Source organism: Pleurodeles waltl, chromosome 6, assembly GCF_031143425.1.
Source record: "Pleurodeles waltl isolate 20211129_DDA chromosome 6, aPleWal1.hap1.20221129, whole genome shotgun sequence".
NCBI classification, from domain to species: Eukaryota; Metazoa; Chordata; class Amphibia; order Caudata; family Salamandridae; genus Pleurodeles; species Pleurodeles waltl.
In genome coordinates this window covers 334512979-334533025 of record NC_090445.1, presented here as the reverse complement: position 1 = coordinate 334533025, position 20047 = coordinate 334512979, and the positions used below count along the sequence as shown (strand labels likewise).

The window sequence follows — 20047 nt, the reverse complement described above, 5'->3', positions numbered from 1 at the left end:
TGACGGGGCACCTCTGCCAGTGCAGGGGTGCCCTCACACACAGGTACTTTGCAGGGTTGGAAGGCCTGACATATAGGTGACTTATAAGTGACCTGGTGCAGTGTAAATGGCTGTGAAATGGGGCATGCACCATTTCACGCAGGCTGCAATGGCAGTCTTGCAGAAGCCTTTGCATGGGCTCCCGATGGGTGGCAAACGTAATGCTGCAGCCCATAGGGATCCCCTGGAACTCCAATGCCCTGGGTACCTAAGTACCATATACTAGGGACTTATACGGGGTGACCAGTATGCCAATTTGGGATGAAATACTGGGCTACCAGTATGCAGTGACAATATTGAGAGAAGAGAGAGCATAAGCACTGGGGTCCTGGTTGGCAGGACTCCAGTGACACAGTCAAACACACTGACATCAGGCAGAAATTGGGGGTAACATTCCAAAAACAGGGTACTTTCCTACATGTACATTTCAAGGGTGCTGGTGCAATTATGAGCCAGGAACAATACTGTCACACCTTTCCCACTGGGCTGACAGGCGAAAACCTTGGTTTCAGCTGGTCAGCCCAGTGGGAAAGTTGTAATGGGGCTTGTGGGGAGACTGCCAGCACCGCTTAATATGGTAAATTGAAAAACACTACCGCATATGAGTTTTGCCTGTGCTTGTTAGAGGGAGATCTATTAAGCACCTCTGAAATTATTCAGATGGCTTGCAGTTAACCTTTATGTTATAAATAAATATGACAAACTATCTTTGTCATTTTTGGAAGCCTGGTAAAATTATTTATGTATTATTAAAAGGTTTAAGACTGCTACTTAAAAAGGAATGGGCATAAAGTTTGCCAGTTTTTTTAACCAGAGGAAAATACACTATAAGTAACAAAGAGATAATCTTGCAATTCCAAAGTCTTTGCCATTTCCATATAACAGTTGTACATGGAAGAAACACCCCCATTTTGTAATACCTTCTCAGCTGGACAAGAATGTCGAAAGGTCGAAAGGAACTGCACTAAACTGTCCAAGACAAAAGGCATTTTTCAAGTGACACAAGGTGCTAATCTAGAACCAATCTAGAATCAACGTAGAACATGTGATTTTGATGCTGTTCTATTTATTCCACAAATTTTTATAAAATAGAGCCACATCACATAGTTAGGGATACACCAACGTTATCAGAAGCAGCATAGGCCCTCATTATAAATAAGATCAGTATTCCAGCACAGTTTTAAACTCAACATGACCGTGGAGCTATCAAGAACAATGTTACCTCCACTAATTATACTTTATTCTTTGACCATCAATACTCAAAAAAGGATGGGAGTGTTGATATTCTTATCAGAAATGGACTGAAAAGTTATGAATATGATTCCTGCTCTAGAAACTCTCTTCATAAGGCCTACTACCCCTTTAGGTACCCAGTGTACCACTGGTCTATTAACCCACCAGGGTACCTTTATGCCTTTCATTAGCTTCAGCACTTTCTCAGTCCAACCCTGTTTTAGCCCGTACTTCTGGGAGATTTCCATCTTCATTTTAAAAAGCCCTTGCTTGCAACTCCTGATAAATTCAAGAAACATGTTTGCCTTATTGGTTTCACTTTGAGTATCCTGTTCCCCACTAATTAAAGCTCACAGGCCAGATGAAGTTTGCTCGAATACCCTCATATCAGACTTCTTGTACTTGTGCAGTCCTAAAGACGGATCATTATTATATTCCTTTTTCATGTTAATTCTCACTCCATGGAAAGAAAAGAGCGAAGGCCTACACTATTTGTAGAAAATGGCAAATGGAACAATGTCTCAAGAGGATTATTAGATCCCCTTGTGAAATCGAAATGTGTGCCTTCAGAACTTGATCCGTAACACTTCTGGGTAAGAATAATTCTCAAGTGAGTGTTACTCTTGACTGGATCACTTCTGTGAAAAAGGAGTCTTCTAAGAAGGCTTATGACTCGTTTTCCAGCAAGGAACCTAAAATTAAACAGTATTTTCACAATCTCCAGCACTTCTGCACCTTAGGCACTGGGATTATGATGATTCTTCAAAACTGAAATGGAAAAGGCTCACCCACATCAACAAATATGTTATTAGAACTGATGCACCCACCTTCTTTGCTAACAAAATCTTGAATGCACCTAACATGGTCTTAACTAATTTTTCTATTTTTTTCCATCATTAGGGGACCTAGGGATCCCCCCGATATACTATTTTAGATACTAAATGTAATCAAGTCACTAATTTCTATGAGCACTACACTACGGTTGTTTCTTCTACTTTGGCCCTACGGAGAACCAGTTTAATCTTTGGCTATTTCTCTTTTTAAGCCAGCTAAACTCTTGACCTGCTGTTTCTTCTAAATGCTAATGATTTCTCTTATTAACAATTTTAAATGTGCATGAATAAACCTCACCAAAAAACCCTGGCTAAACAATGATAATCTGACTATTTATCAACTTCTATACTTGACTAAGCTTTTCTATAGTAGAATATGCAAACTATAATAGCCTTCTACACCCTGCACAAGCACGTTTTTGTACTAGTTGCAGTACAGAGATAGTCGTAGTGGCTGCACTGGATGAACTGCAATGATGTGCCTTAGATAACATCCAAGCTGCTTTGATTCTACTGGATCTATCTGCATCATTTTATACTTTAGACCACAAGATCCTGTTCTGATTTGATGACCTTGACATCAGGAAAAAAGGCCATGTCTTAGTTCAGAGATTTTCTGCCCACAGAGCTCAAAACATTGTTCTCGTCTCGTGCACATCTTCTGACAGATCCCTTACCTGTGGAGTTCCAAAGAAATCTATACTGTCTCCTTGCCTTTATATGTTGCCTTTAGCCTATCTTACTCAGTCATTTAGCTCTGGCCTTTTTATGTAAGCAGATGGCACAAATAATTATGTTGAAAACCTTTGGCTATGTTACCAGTCACATTTTCATGACCGCTTGATTAAGGCCGAAAGCAGGATGTGTTTTAATCAGTTCAAACTTAATGTTGAGAAGACTTAGGGCCCTATTACGATTTTGGCAGTCTGGGGACTGCCAAACCCACGGTGGAGATCGGACCGCCTCACTCTTCGTGGTCCGACCATCAGATTATAACCCTGTTGGTCCGACCACCAGTGGACTGCCGCCACCGCCAGGATCATGGATCCCATTGGGGTGGTCGTAGTCAGGCTTGTAGCCAGCCATGGCAGCGTTGAACTCAGTGCCGCCTGGCTGATTGCAACCCCACTTTCCGCCAGCCTATGCCAACCTTTTCATGGCGGGAACCCCACCATGAAAAGGCTGGAGTACAGCCAGTGCTGGGAGTCACAGGGGAGGCCCTGCACTGCCTATGCCCATGGCATAGGCAGTTCAAGGGCCCCTCTGCCCAGCACCATCGGAATGCATACTCTCTGTACTGCAGACAGTGCACATTCTGATGGTGGTGCCCTCTCCTCCCCCCGTGTGACGGCATTGGCCTCAGCTCCATGTGGAGCCAAGACCAATGCCGCTGCACAGCTTCCACCGGTCAGCCCCATGGAAACCTTATAATTAGTCTGGTGGGGAGACCGTCAGCTCCGCGGCAGTCTCCTCACCACAAGACTAGCGGTTAGCTTTTCCGACTGCCAGACTCGTAATGAGCTCTATTAGGTCCTACAATGGTTGGGCTCTCCCTTTTGTGGAAACAGTCCTAGCCATCTCCTATATGAATAGATGCCACTGCCCGTCTCTTGTGTGATAAACTGTTAAATTTGACTATGCACCTATTTGGGTTAGTCATATCAATGTTGTAGTTAGTTCCTGTTTCATTCAACTTTGCACTCTAAAACATATCCTCCATCTGTTCTCCTTTGCCCACAAAGTGCAAAATCGGAACATCTTTATTGCAGTGTGTTTGGATTACTGTAAATCAGTCTATATAGATATGCTACAATGTTCTGTGCACAGGTTCCAGCTTGCACAAAATTTCACTTCCATTCTAGTACTGGGTCTGTAAAAATTGGATCATATTCATTCTGCACTGGTAGCTTTCAATGGCTGCATGTTAAGGAATGTATTGTGTTTATTTTGCACTGTCTAGTGGACAAGGCTTTGTACCCTAAATGACCTTCCCTCTTTTTACAGAGTTTGATCTGGTACAATCCCAGTTGTGCTTTGAGATTCAGGGCCATATTCAATCGAATGTTGGTGGGTGGTAGGGCCATCTCTTTGGTGGCTGATATAAATTGGAATTTTACTTTCCCTACACCAGGAGCCAAATCTGCTGAAATTGAGGAAGCCTCTGAAGACTTGACTTTACCCTTGTTCCACTTGCTAATTCTTCCAGCCTGGACACTGGAGTTCACCTTCAGGAGCACTAGTTTTCTTTCAACGCCAGGATACCACTTGGGAGAAAGGTTGTGATGTATAAAGTATGGCCTAACCTGATATCTCATCCCATCCCATCTGTGCGCTATGGACCACTGCTGACTTGTATACTGACTAATTTAAGAACCATTCCCATGTGCCTAATGAATAACGTAAACATACCTGAGTGTGCTGTTGATCTGCAAGGCTTTAGACAGCATCTTGGCCCCAATATCTTCCATTGAATTTCCACTGATATCCACCTTGGTTAAGCAGGTGTTGCTACCAAGAGCATTAATCAGAATGCTGGTCCGAGATTTTAGACGGGAATCGGCAACAGATAAGGACTCCAATGACTGAAATAAAAAATTACAAGAAGATAGCTGAGCAGAGAAGCAAGGCAGAATGATAGTTAAGTGTGGTCAGAAGGGAGAAGACACATCGGGTGAAGTGGGGAGAAGAGAATGAAACACTGTAAAGGAATTAACAAAATCTTTGAAGTAGTCAGTAATGGATCATAAATGCTTTACTTACACAGTCCTCTTCCTGTATCAGATGAACAATTCTCTGCAGGATCTCCTCCAGTGTCCTGAAAAAGTAACAAACACTCAATTCACATCAATACATGCAGCCATAAGGGGTAAATACAGTGAGTAATAATGCATCAATGGTATAGTGGAATGGTGTTTTGTAAAGTATAATAGGAATAGTATCAACGAAATGGAAGGAAATGTGGAATGGTTTATGAGGGCACAATTACTGGCACTGTTTATTTACTGTGGTACTTAATTTTGTTCAGCAATTTGGTATTGAATCTTCACTTAGCTAAATGCACTAAAATCCAATTATTTACATACAATCTTTTAAGATGTTATGCTATGTTAAAATGCTCTTGTAAAGTGCAAACAGCACTCATGGGCATCCTGGTGCTGTAGAAAAGCACAGAACCCACCTTTATCTTATAATGTTAAGCTGGCCCTATCTGAACAGGTGAATTTTTAATTGATTTCTAAAATTCAGCAGGTTATTGTTGGAGCGGAGCTTGAGTGAAAGAGAATTCCACAATACATCGGCCCTGTAGGCAATGTAAGAGACCCCTTCCTCTTACTCTCTGAATTCTGGGAACGCCTAGGAGGGAGAGATTGTTAGATCTTAACACTCTCTTGGCCACATGAGAAGTGATCAGACTTTGCAGGGGATGCATACTTGATGAGTATTTCAGTCTATGTACAATAAACAGAGCTTTAAATTCATTTTTTTTCTTAATCGGTAGACAATGAAATTGAGCTAATGCTGGGCCCGCAGAGTTTGTCGTAGGCACTCCTAATGAAACATGTGCTGCCACATTTTGAATGACCTGCAACTTTTTTTTATAACATAGGATGAACAGGGAATTACCGTAGTCCAAGCATGACAAGATTAGGCCCTGAACCACCAACCTCCTACAATCCTGAGGTAGCTATCGGAGTGATTTCCTTCGAGACCTTAAGAACCTAAAACAGACGGCAGATACTTTCTGGGCCTGAGTAGACACTGAAAACTCTTTGTCCAAAATAACACCCAGGCTTTTTACCTCAGGTTTGGGGGTAGGAGAGGACCCCAAACAGGGGATCAAAAATGTTGGTCCCATGATGAGAGGTTGTTGCCGACCACCAACACATCAGTACTATCTCGAGTCAGTTTTAAGTGGCTTGCTGTCATCCAGCTAGCTACTTTCTCCATACATACGGTCAATTTAAAAAAAAAAATAGAAGTGTCTGGTGAAAGTGATATGATAATTTGCGTTTCATCAGCAAATGAAATCATTGTAAAACCGAAGGAGCAAATTTACGTATTAATAAGCGTAGAGCTTAGAGAAGAACTCTACCGAACCCCACAATTCAGTTTATATATATCTGACACAAAAGGTCCCACACTTACTTGAAAGTTCCTGTTGGTAACGTACAAAGTTAGCCATTTAAGGGCTGACCCTACAATGCCAACTGCTTTCAACCTTTCAGTCAGGAAAGGATGTGAGACAGTATCAAAGGCCACGCTTAAATCCAACAGGATAAGCGTTGCCGAGCTCCTTGGTCCAGTGTCTTTTTGATGTCCTCAGTAGCCAAAATAATGGTGGTCTGAGTGTTGTAACCCTGGTGAAAACCAGTTTGGGTAGGATACAGAAGGTCATTAGCCTCCAGGAATTTCGAGACAACTCAATTGAGAATTTTCTTAAGAATTTTCTGTATCCTCTGGAGCAAGAAGATGGGTCTATAATTCTCTGGTTTGTCCTGGTCTAAGAAGGTTTTTTTTTAACAGGACAAATTACTGCATGCTTCCATTCACCCGGCACCTGACCTGATTCCAATGAGGTGTTATATAAGGTCATTTAGGTGGAAGTTACATCATCACCCCCTTGTACCAAGATATTAATTGCCACAGGGTCCAGTGGAGAGCCTGATTTTATTAATACTGCTGTTTCTGCGATAACTGATCCACTCACTGTTGGGAATGATGGAAGGATCATTATTTGACTTCCATTAATCAGTTTCTGCCGCCGAGTCTGACGTCCCGGCTAAGGAGTCATAAATCTGTTTGACTGTGTCCAAAATTAATTTAGCCAACTGCTTGCAGTGTTCATTAGAGGAAGGAGCACTACTGGCATATTCTCCAGGGAAGTAGAAAAGGAGAAACAATTACAGTGCCAGAAACTGGTACTTGATGTGAACTTCCATCGTGGGTCACCACATCAAAAGGATGCTTCCTATGACAGCTCACTGCAACATTAGCAGGGATTGAGAAGCAGTAGAAGTTGGTGGCCCTGTATGATTGACAAGCCTCCAGACATGAAGGAGAAGTATCACAGGAGTACACACATCACTCTAAGTACCAATGACACCAGTCAATCCAGGCACTAATGTAGACATATCTGGGTCCATAAAACCAGGACTCATCAACAAACTCTGAAGCAGATTGCTCAGAGACCTGCCATGCACGTACCTGGAGCTGATCCTGAATGGGTGGGGGTACATGAGCAGAAGTGTCCCACAGGGTTCTGCCCTTCCACTCCACCTGTTTAATACATATCTATGGTCCCTCTGGCCATGCTGGTGTTTGCTCATGGCTTGGGGTGCCGAATATATACTAATGACAATCAGACCCTGTTGGATATTATTGAAAATTTTCCTGATAAGCATTTCGGCCATGGTCCTAGACGTCATCAAACTACCTTTGCCTTAGAATGGGCAAAACAGATGATTTACCCAAGGCTAAGGCTGCTGACTGATCTACCTTTGCCATGTCTGAAGTAGTGAGAGCTTCCTGAAACACTGACTTATTTTTGTCTCTTTTCTTCAGTTCTAAAGCAGTGCATAGGCAACTATGAAACTTTTCTAATGGCAGTTCTTTACAGGATATCCAACATAAAAGTATACTAGCTAAGGCTATAGCTTTCTCTATGATGTACTATTGTTTAGCTATTCACCTCAATTCCTTAAAAATCCCAGATAGGGAGACTGTAGGCAGTTCAAAATAGGGTGATACAAGTTCTTTGTGGTCTAGGCATTGGAAGCTGGCTTGGTCAACTATTGTTGCTCAGAGTTACTGCTTCAAATTATTTGACAAATTTGGCAGTCAAATATGCTTTTCAATCAAAAACAATATAGGGCATTTCCCAATTTGCAAAATCACAGAGACCCAATTCCTACATAGCAATAGTCAAGGATTGGAAAACAACAACTGGCAGTGGCAGAGTTTACACAGTGCACTGATGTTCCTGCTGCTGTCAGGGACATTCAGAAATTTCGTAAGTTCAAATGCACACTTAAAAATGTCTTTCTAGTCTTGGACTGAATCTGGGACTCTCCTGAGACTTTATTTTGTAACCTTTGACTGGATATAAGAAAATGTTACTTACCTGTAACACCAATTCTATATCAAGGACATTGTCATTAAACTCATAAACAGTGAATAGTCCTGCCTATGTGTGGGATGTTAGAACGCCTTTGAAAACAGTGAGAAAAATACGCTCTCTACACCAAGCGATACAAAGGGGCAAATTCATAAAGTTAAACTTAGACCTGAAGTCCAAGTTTAGACCTGAAGTGTAGGGGTCCAATTCAGAAAGGTAAGCTTAGACCTAGAGTCTAAGGCCCTCATTTCGACTTTGGCAGTCTTTTTTTAAGACCGCTGTCAAAGCAGGGTCTGAAGACCGCCGTATTACATGTCACCAACGGATTTCCACCCATAAATAGGTGGAAATCCAACACCGCCAGCCTGAACGACGGCGGGTGAGAGGTGGTTCCAACGCCAGCACCGCCACGCCGGAAGTACTCCGTCTGCCATATTACAAGCAGTAATATGGCATGGCGGTCCTTGCACGGTGGTGTGGCATTGGCGGTGGAATCGCCGACATCCACCCCCTCTCAGACGATCACCTCGAGGTGGGATGCTGTGCGGCCCAGACAGGTAGGAGGACCGACCAGAAAAGGGGAGGGGGTGGTAGGTGCATGAGTGTGGGGTGTGTGTGTATGTTTGCCAGTATGTGTGTGTGTCGGAATGGGTGTGCGTGCGAGTGTGCGTGTGGGTGTGTTTGCCTGGTGGTGTGTGTGCAACTGTATGAATGCGTGGTGGTGTGTGTGAATGTACTCGGAGGGGGTGTGTGTGTGAATGTATGCGGAGGGTGTGTGTGTGTGAATGTATGAGGAGGGAGGTGTGTGTGTGAATGTAAGCAGAGGGGAGTGTGTGTGTGTTTGTATGGGGAGGGGTGCATATGTGTGTGAGCAAGTGAGAGTGCGTGTCTGTGTGCGAGAGAGTGGGGGTGCGTGTCTGTTTATGTTTGATTTGGTGGGGGTGCGTGTCTGTGTGCAAGCAAGTGGGGGTGTCTGTATGTATGCATGCGGTTGGGTGGGGGTGTTTGGATGTATGCGTGCGGTCAGGTGGGGTTGTGTGTCAGGAAGTGTGTGGGCGAGTGGGGGTGTGTGTCTGCAAGCGTGTGGACATGTGGGGGGGGGTGTCTGCAAGAGTTTGGACGTGTGGGAATGTGTGTGCCGGCAACAGGAATGGGGATTCCTGTCGCCAGGTGCGTTATTGGCAGGGTTTACATGGTGGGGTGACCACCATAGTCTATTTATGTTGATCAATCTGGTCGTTCCCTCAAGGATCCTGTTTGGAGAAAATATTTTCTTTGAATTGCACTTGTATTAATGTTGTTATGTTATTGTTCGTAAAGGTAATTTAGCAACGTTATTTTGATTATGTAGTTGCTGTGTGTGTATAGGGAATGTGTGTGCAAAGTAAAGTTGTGTTACGGCTCAGTCTTGTGCACTGCGTGTCATAGTATTGTCCAGTCTAAGTGGAACTTTTGTGTTTCATAATGGGTAGAATGTTCACTCGTCAGGTAGTCTCATTGGGCATTCGGCTTGTCACATTCTTGTGAACTGGTTTCAGAATAAACATGTGATTTACTTGCCTTGTGAGTGTTGGACTTAGGACCTAAGAGGCCAGAAAGACTGAAATGTAGAAATATAATGTGACTATCGCATAGCTACTCCAATGTACAGAATATTACTTATGTATTAATAGGTTTTTTTGTACCTGAAGTCAGAATACTTCAAACATCTGCAAAATACAATACATTATATTAAGCTAACTGAATATATATTTTAAGACAAATGAAAACAAGAAGATTACTCTTTATCTTCCTGCTCCTCGACAAATGGCGTGCTCTGAAACTTCTAAAAGAAGTCTTCTTTGTTTAAAAGTGTGAACGGTGTGGGTATGTTTTTAGATGTCAACAAAAAGGACATAAAAAATGTCCTTTCCCCAAACTGTTAGCTGGCCTGGGAAGACATTATGAATTGTGTGACTTTTCAATAGCTTATGAAGTACTTTCTATGATGCTGAAAAAATGACACACCCTCTATGCCAGAAAACACGTTGCGAATACACAACTTCTGAAAAACTTTAAATAGGTTGTTGACAATAGTTTATATCCTGAAAAGCAGATGTAGCACAAAATCCTCAAAAAAGTGTAATTATGTCTATAGAAATAAACACCTTGAAGCTGCCTAGCAACGCACCTTAATGAAGAGCTGAGGAACGTGAGTGAAGTAATATGTGCTTTGTGGCTGTTACATCGTGTCCGATTCGCCACATAAAGACAAGTGAGAACACTTCACTTCAAAAACACGACTATATACTCATATGTCACTACACTCATTTGGAACACAAGCAAGGTATATATGGTTAGACAAGAGTCTGACAACTATCTGTACTATAACGTGAATGAGGTATTAACAACCCTGTCTGTGTTTTACTTGGCTATTGTGTTGAACTTGTCATCTTATGCGCCTTCAGTTATGCCCCGAGAATCTGCCCTTTGACTCTTGACTTATTTTCACGCTGAATCAAACATAACGCCATGAAGACATTCACTACATCCAAATAATAAAACTGAAATATGATTTAAAATACCTAAATTGCGAATGTTCATGATGGCTACATGTCTAACTATACACGTAACAGTAATTAAGCTCTGAAAGGAGCATGCTGTATAAAGTTTGGAATAGTAACCTCATTTTGCTGCACAAGTTCATACTGCGCTGAAAGCAGCCGGTATTATTATCAACAAACATAATGGTAATTGTGAAAGATAGACAACTAAGGCACATAGGTCCAAACACATTCAGAAAATTGGGACACATCAGTGTGAGAATTTGGGTTGTTGGTTGATTAAGGTGTGAGCCCTGGTCAAGTAACAGCCACAACCACTTGCAGAATGAGCCACAAAAAGTCACCAATTTAACCTTTGCTTAACGCTGGGTAGCTTGGCACAAAAAGCAGTCAGGCTAGACTTAGAGTATTTATGGAGCACACAAACAACAACACAGTGAGAACACAACACAATAATTTGATGTACCTAGGGCAAATAGGTGTCCAGGTTGGTCCCAGTCTCCTCCTGGTTCTCAAAACATGATTTGGGCAAATTATGTCCTCCATTTTGGAAACTGGCCATCTGTGCGCTTTTACACTTCAACCAAGTTGCCCGGAGAATGAAGACCTCTTGGGGGTCCAGGACTCACTCAGGCTGGGTCCAGGTGCGGTGATGGTGAGAGCTTGTTATGTCCCTGTGGCTACGAACAGGAGGTCATAAATCTTGGAGTCACTCCTGGAATTGCTGGGTGCAGGTGAAGATGCAGGGTTCACCAGTACGGCTGTCCTCTGCTAAGCTCCAACCCCCCCATCCTGCCAGTAGAAAGCCCATTCAGTTTCTGCTAATCCAACTACTGTGTGGCTGTCTGCAGTGAATCCACAAAGCCTCAACTGTCAGTTACACCCAGTCATGTGACCTAAGGCAGGCTACAGGCACACAGGACTAGAGGCAGGAAAATGCCAACTTTCTAAAAGTGGCATTTCAAACTTGTAATGATAAGTTTGACTTTACCGTTAAAAAGGGTTTATCATTACAAGTTCATAGGTACCAAATATGACATAACTACCTCCTCTGGTTTAGGAATTACAACTTAATAAATGTAATAAGGAATCCCTAAAGTTATCTTCTGAGAGAGGTAGGCCTCACAGTAGTGAAAAATAAATTACTAGGACATTGGAACCTAAAAAGCATATGTCCTAACTTTTAATTACACAGCACCCTGCCCTTTGGGCTGCCTAGGGCCTACCTTAGGGGTGACATATGAAATAAAGAACAAGTTGCTTACCTTCGGTAACGCATTATCGGGTAGAGACTCTATCCAGCTGCAGATTCCTTACCTTTGAATTACCTGGCGTCGGCTTCGAATCCGGAATCTTTTTGCTGACCAATATCCTGTGCGTGCCGTCTGGTGGCGTCGTTTGGATCGCCTGCGTTGTCCGGCTCCGCATGGTTTTGTCAACGTTGTTGGAGCCGCCTGTGGCGTCACGGTCACCTATAAAGGCACCACACCGGAGCACGTTCGCCAGTCCTTTTACCCACAAAAATTCCACGCCAGAAGCGCAGGGTCATGGACAGAACCAACATTTGTCTGTGCAAAATTAGGGCCCTGAAAAGGGATAAACCCTAACCCTACTAGACATATCCATAGAGTGGGGAGGCATGGGTGGGTGTAAGGAATCTGTAGCTAGATAGAGTATCTACCAGATAATGCGTTACCAAAGGTAAGTAACTTGTTCATCGGATAGAGACTTCTAGCTGCAGATTCCTTACCTTTGAATAGATACCCAAGCCATAACCTCCTGGCGGTGGGCTGCAGATACTACCCTTACACTAAGAAGTCCTGTCAAAGTGCCCATCTCTTCGTACCTGACTGTCCAAGCAGTAATGTTTTGCAAACGTATGCAAAGATTCCCACAATGCCGCCTGACAGTTCTCCAGGACTGGTACGCCTCGAGCTAGCGCAGTGGTAGCAGCTTTGCCCATGGCAGAATGAGCTCGCAAGCCCTGAGGAGGCTGCTTCTTGGCCAATGCGTAGCATATCTTGATGCAGAGAATGACCCAGCGCGAAATAGTTTGCTTCTGCACTGCCCGACCCTTATTTGCTCCAACGTACGCCACAAAGAATTAGTCATCCACCCAGAACTCTTTGTGCAGTCAAGGGAGAATGACGCTCTTTTTGGGTCCAATCGATGGAATCGCTCCTCTTCTTTAGAGGGATGCGGTGGAGCAAAGAAGGTGGCAGGGTGATGTTCTGACCCAGATGAAATGGGGTCACCACCTTTGGGAGGAAAGAGGCACGAGTTCTGAGAACCACCTTGCCTGGATAGATAATGAGATACTGTGGCTTTGATGACAGGGCTTGCATCTCATTCACCCTACTGGCAGATGTCATTGCCACTAAGAAGGCTGCCTTGATGGTGAGCAGCCGGAGGGGACAGTTGTGCAAAGTCTCGAAGGGAGCACACATAAGAAATGTGAGGACCAGATTTAAGTCCCATTGGGGCATAAAAAAGGGCATAGGGGAAACATATGTACAAGCCCTTTGTGGAATCTATGTACAATGGGGATTTGCAAAGAGAAGGCTGATCAGGCAGCCAAAGAAATGCTGATAAGGTAGAAAGATAGCCCTTGAGAGTCCCCAAGGCAGAACCCTGCTGGGCTAGGGAAAGAATGAAGAGAAGAATAACAGAAAGAGAAGCAGAAAGAGGGTCAATAAACCTTTCTGTACAATAATATACAAAGCTTTTCCAACGGCAGGCATATACCATTTTACAGACTTCAGGAAGAAGGTCAAAAGCCATCAACTGCTGCCGCTCAATCTCCACCCATGAAGGTGCAGAGTTGACAGGTCTGGGTGGAGAACCCTCTCCTGTTGCTGCGACAGAAGATCCTCCATAAGGGGCAGCCTGACCGGAGGATTGATGCTCATTTCAAGAAGCTCGGGATACCAGACTCTCTGTGCCCAATCCGTAGCCACTGGGATGACTTCGACCCAGTTTTTGAGAACCCTCAGCAGGAGTGGTATGGGCAGAAAAGAGTACAGGAGACCTGAACTCTACTTGTGACAAAAAGCAGAGCCGAGAAAATGCTGCTTTGAAAACTCCAATGCACAATACTGCTGACACTGCACATTCTCTGCAGAGGCGAAAAGATCTAACCAAGGCTGTCTCCACTGCTGAAAGAGTCCTTGAGCCACCTCCGGATGGAGATACCACTTGTGATCCGCTAGGCATCGACGGCTGAGTTTGTCCGCCCCGGTGTTCATAGAACCTGCCAGGTGTTGAACCACCAGGGTTATGCCCTGCTGTTCAGCCATGTCCAGAGATGCAGGACCTCTTGGCAAAGGGTCCACAACTCCACACCATTCTATTTATTGCAGTACCACATTGTGTTGGTGTTGTCCGTGAACACCTGAACCATCTTCCCTTTTACAACAGGAAGAAATGCTTTCAATGCCAGTTGGATTGCACAGAGCTCTAGTAAGTTGATATGGAGTCTGGATTCCACCTGTGACCAGAGGCCTCTCATCACCACCTCTCCCAGATGGCCGCCCCATCTCAGAAGTGATGCATCTGTGAAATCTTGATGGGAAAGGGAGGACCCAATCGCAGTTCACTAACCACCACTGCAGATCTTTTGTAGTTCACTCCAAGAAATGAAATGTGTCGGTGAGATTCCCCTGACGCTATACCCATTGGAACTTCAGGTCCCACTGCAGAGCCCTCAAATTCCATCTGGCATATTTGACTAACTGGATGCAGGAGGCCTTGAGGCCCATCAGCCTCAGAGTCTGTCTCACCGAAATCCAGGATAGAGGCCGAAACATCGGTATCAAAACCTGAATATCCTGGACTCGCTGCTCGGGAGGATAAACCTGAAACTGCACTGTGTCCAGGACAGCCCAGATGAAAGGGAACTTCTGAGGGGGAGTCAGGTGTGACTTTGGCACGTTTATAGTGAACCCCAGTGAATGCAGGAGGTCCGCCATAGTCTGAAGGTGGGTGACGACAGCCTGGGATGTAAAAGCCTTCAACAGCCAGTGGTCGAGGTAGGGGAAGACTGAAATCCCTAACCTGCGCAGATGAGCTGCTACCACCACCATCACCTTGGTGAGCACCTGAGGGGCACTGCTGAGACCAAAAGGGAGCATGGTAAACAAAGTGCTTGTGGCCCAACTTGAACCACAAGTATCGCCTGTCGGCAGGCAGGATGGCGATGTGAAAATACACATGGCTGGTCTTTGGATGGTGTGGTACCTCCCTCTTCCAAAGCCTCAAAAGGGGCAAAAGACAGATTGTTGGCGAGGGGTTGACGAGAGGCCCAAGGACTTGGTTGTAGCCTGGGAGTCCTTGAAGCGCTCCAGCACCGAGTTTGCCTTTTCACCACATGGGCGGGACCCATCGAAGGGCATGTCCATAAGGTTTGCCTGAACATCCCCCAAAAAGCCAGATGTACGAGTCCAAGCATGGCGACGACGGGCCACCATTGTCGAAATCGCTCTACCATGTGAGTCCGTCATGTCCAAACCACACCTGATAGTAAACTTGGCAGCAGGCAATGATCTGGCACCTGTTGGCGCCATTGGCACCAGCTCATCGGGTATTATAATGGGGCTCGCGCTACTGGTGGGCGCTGGTGGCGTAGTAAGGGACGACATCGGGAGGAGGTGTGAACTAGGCGTGGTTCCGGATCTGATATCGGATCCAAGAGTCCCCATCAGCACAGAGGCAGCAGCAGTCATCGTGGAACCTGATGGGGACCCTGTCAACCCAATGGGCCCAAAGGCACACCGGTGAGGCCAGCCCACTCAAATAAGAGACACATGGCCACTCAACTCTTTGAGTTGTGTGGGAGTCGCTCTGGCTCCTGGAAAAGGGGGGAGGCTCAAAGTCGGCGGTGGCAATGGCTCCGCGGAACTGTGCCTGGAACATCGACATCCCCAACTCACCTCGTCAGCCAACGGGCAAGGTGAAGTCAGCTTGGACTTCTTCTTGTGCCTCTTCCCCGAGGGCCCGGAGATCCTTGAGTGGGACGAAGAGGACTTGGGGTGCTTGGAGCAGTCCCGCGACCTCCTCTTCGACCCGGACCTTGACCTCTGAAGAGTCGCACCAGCCGATGTCGACTGCCAGGCCCCCATGAGCTTCAGGGACCGCTTTCTCAAAGCATACGCCAGCAGGCGTAACATGACTTCGAGTTGTGGTCTTGGTCTAAACACCAGAGACATACCTAATGGGGTTACGTCACCAACATGGCGCAGTAGGAGGCGCCGCACAGGTTGAACCCCGTCATCCGAGATGTCATTCTTAGCACAGACAAGATAAATCTTCAACAAAAAGCTGAAAAAAGGCCTCTCAAAAAAGACAGTGGGTAGTTTGATTCCAGATCTGTGTTTTAACCAGCGCTGAAGGAAAAGAACGGGTTGGTGCCTCTACAGGCGACCATGACGTCACAGACGGCTACAACAACGCCGATGACCCCATGCGGATCCGAACTATGGCACCCGACGGCTCAGTCCTCTTGCCCGGCTCTCACCACACTTCACTGGCTGCTAATAAATAAAAGAATACAGTTCAAAGCACAGTGTATTGCACTTTGTGCAAAACACAAAGTTGATCCACACGTTCTACGTCACCTCATCTACCCCTGCAGTGCCAAAATAGAACTAAGATCAAACTGCCTATCTCTCCTCACTGTAGTCAGAATCAAGTGAGCCAGAGGAGGAGGTCGCTTGTTCACTTATCTTGTTCCGAAACTCTGGAACTCCCTACAAACCAGCCTTAGGACAAAAAATAACCTTCTAAGTTTCAGAAAGCAACTCAAAACGCATCTTTTCATCTAATATCTCGCTACTCAAGCAAGGGCTGTTAGCACTGGGAAGTCCGCCTCAGGAAGCCATGCACTCAATAAAAACCCTTGAATAGAATAGAATAGAATTGAATGGTTATTGTGGGAACTTGAGACGTGGTGACTGAGTCTGGTTGAGGGTCGAAGTTGCTTTATATGGAGATCATTTATTTTACAGAAGAATTCTAAGAGCTTGTTTCAAAGGTCTTGTGAAGAGGTGATGTTGCTTCAGGTAGAAGGAGGTTGGCAGATTTCCTTGCTGCTGTTAGTTCCAGCATCAATGCGATGTGCAAAAGCTGAGACCTTGGTGTTCCATATTTGCTGGTAATAGCACCTTACAGCTGATTTGAACATATCTGTTTTGACTTGAACTGTTGATATGAATTCTCTCCTTAGTTACCAGTTCTCTGTTGTTCAGCCAGTGTGTGTGAGGCCACAAAATGTTGATGAGTGCCTGGTTGGTGTAAATGGCCAGTTGGTGAGAGTTGGCTGAGCAGCAAAGATGCTGCTCCTGGTGGGGCCTGTAACTACGCTGAATACACCTTCATCCTATAATCTACCTTTATTTACCACAATGTCTTTGTCTGTGGTGTCTTGACTTATTCTCCATTTGTGCTCAAGTTGCTTGCAGTGGTGTGGCCTGAGTTACTTTATGTACCAACTGGCCTGTGGTTGGGCTCTTGCCGCCGGGTTATGCTTGAGAAGAGTCGGGTAACAGCGCTTGCAGTTATCCAACTGTTGAGGTTTTGATGACTTTTGACAAGTTGCTGATGTGCTCAGGCGGGCTGTGGAGAATGCAGAAGCCCACTTCTCTTCTCTGATGCTTTTCCAGCTGCAGTGGGCATTTCTGGTGGTGGTAGGTCTGTGGTTGTGCATGATGGGTATGCTGAAACTGACTAGTAAGTGGTCTGTCCAGGTCATAGCTGCTGCCCTAGTAACTTTTATGCTGCTGATTGAGAGAAAATAAGGTCCAATAGGTGTCTGGCAGCGTTCTGGTGAGGCTAACGTTTCTGAAGTGTTCTAGAAGAGCTGTACAGTTTCAATTAGTGCGGTGATCTAGATGAAAGTTAAGGTCTCCATGAGGATGAAGCTGCTGGCTTTGATTCTGAGGGGTGTGATAAAGTTTATGTTGTTGCTGGAATTTGAATGTTAGGTGTTTCCTGTATCTGGGAGGGATATCCATTTTGGTGGTGCAGCTGATGGTAGCTTTGAATATGATAGCAAATCCACTTACACATGCTTGTGCTGACAGTCATGTAGCCCACGGGATGGCTGTAGCAATGTCTGGTGCAGAGTTTGAGTTTAGCAATGCCAGGAAGAGCAGGTCTGGAGTGTGGTTGTACAGTATGTCCTAAATCTCCACAGTGTGTTTAGTGAGAAAGCGGGTGTGAAGGAGCATACATGCAAGGGTGGCATGTTATGTGGGTGGTATTTGGTCTGTGTGAGGAGGTGGCTGCTGTGTGAAAGAGTGACAGAGTGGGGTACAGAGTGCAGAATCTGTTGGTGTAGGTTGTGGGAGAGTGCCTAAGAACATGCAGGAGGAGCATCTCTGTTGTGTGGTATTGTATCACAGCAGTTGGGCAGCTGGGGCTGAAAGCACTAAGGTGCTTAGAAGTGTAGTACTGCTGTGGTTCTTAACCTGTTGTCCTAGGATCCCTTGGGGTCTGTAAAGCATACTCAGGCAGTCCGCGGCTGCTTACAGAATTAAATAACATTAACAGATTAATAAAGTGTATATAACTAAAAAAAGCAAAATGTAAAACTCTAAATTTTAAAAGATTCTGTAAATGTGAAGGAGTTCAAAACTGGAGGCTAAAAATTAAGTTACTATCCTCAGATTGATTTTTTGGAGCAGTACAACTGCATCAAACAGAACATAGTATGGACGATGAGTGGCCACAACTGAATTTAGAAAAGCTCCAACCTTCCTGTTTAAATTCAAATCTAGATTTGTATTTATTTGATTGGGAATTAAAATAAAATATTTACTCATGTGTGCATTTGATGAATGCTCGTTTCTGTATTTTAAATTTGCAGTTCAAATCATCGAAATTGCTTAGGCAGCTGTCCCTGCCATACAGTAATGACTAAGTTGGGGTCCCCAGGCTCCAATAATGATTAAGTGTGGGTCCACAGAAGGCAGAAGGTTAAGAACCACTGTACCAGTGGGTAGGTAGAGCCAGGAGCAGACAGGCACAAACAAGCTGGCCTTTAGGGTGTCCTTGGCAAACGTAGGCACTAGAGCCACCAAGGAGGGGGCGAGAGCAGGGTGCCATGGGCAGGAAACCAGTGCTGTCACTTCCTGTGCAGATGGATGATGGGAAAGGAAGTCCTCTTGCTTGGCTTCTTCTTTTAAGGACTGTTTTGGCAGAAAACCAAAGATGTTACTTCCTGTCCAGATGAGCGATGAGTAATTCAGTGAAATCACTTAAGATGTCGCAGGAAGAAGGCCTGCCACCAGTGTGTGTGAATGGAGGCCAGTATCTACTGATTCCACTGGCATCACAGTCGAACAATATGTTTAGTAATCATGTAGTCAGTCGCCTTTCATCATAATCATCTGGAATATTGTATTGTTATAAAGCTGTCTGCAAGTCAGAGTGGGCAAGTGGTCAAGGGAGGTGCGATGTAGATGTAAATCTCAGGGTATTTTTCTCAGAGTCTGTTGCTGCTCCCTCTGTGTCAACAATCAGGGTTGCACCATCAGCTGTGGTGCCATAAAGACCATCTGACTTAGAGCTGTGGCACCAATGATGGAGCCAAAAAATCGGGGAGCATCATGATGAGAGTCAGAATCAGTTCCTAAGATCTGGAGGAGTTTGATGCCTGGAGGTATCCCAGATGTCACACAATTCCTTATATTGTGAGTGGCGAGATGAAGAATATCCATGGTTTGACTTCCTGTTTTTTTTTTCTTTTTGGATTTACCTGAATATTTTGACCTTGAAGAAGATTGATCATGAGATGGCACCAGGAACAAAAGTGAGTCTATTTCCTCGACTTTGACCCGGGACTGGGTTTTTTCCATTATCTAATGTTGTTCCGTGATGTACAGCTTGGCTTTGCAGTCTCAGATGTTCTTTGAGATTATCTTTGTTCATTTGTCACATGACTTTGAATCATGCTTGAAGCCCAAATAGTCACCAACATCTGCTTATAGCAGTACTTACACGCTTCAAAACCTCTTGTTTCTCGTAGGACATGTCCCTTGAACAGCAAAAGATTTTTGGAGAGAGAACTTTCTGTCAAGCTCTGATAGAACAGAAGGAGTGTACTCTGGATTTGCAGGAGAAGGAAAAGAAAGGAAAAGACATCAGCTCGCAGAGGGGCCCAACATTACATCTAGAGTTGGATGGGGATGGACCCGGCGCAGTGCCATCTGATGCCACATACCGACTGACAAAGGAATTGTTGAGAACATTCTCAAGGTTCTAGTCTGGAGCCTTGGGTGTATTTACAA

The 20047-nt window shown here is 44.8% G+C and overlaps 1 protein-coding gene across 1 annotated transcript in view; it reads right to left on the bottom strand.

Annotated features, from left to right (window-relative positions):
• The window catches only part of CARMIL3 (capping protein regulator and myosin 1 linker 3), a 1220401-nt gene that overhangs the window by 547787 nt on the left and 652567 nt on the right, over window positions 1-20047 (bottom strand). Inside the window, exons 20-21 of the mRNA XM_069238205.1 lie at window positions 4866-4920; window positions 4515-4687 (exon numbers count right to left, since the gene is read on the bottom strand). Of these exons, the coding sequence (XP_069094306.1) occupies window positions 4515-4687; window positions 4866-4920 (228 nt within the window). The remainder of the gene's footprint in view (window positions 1-4514; window positions 4688-4865; window positions 4921-20047) is intronic.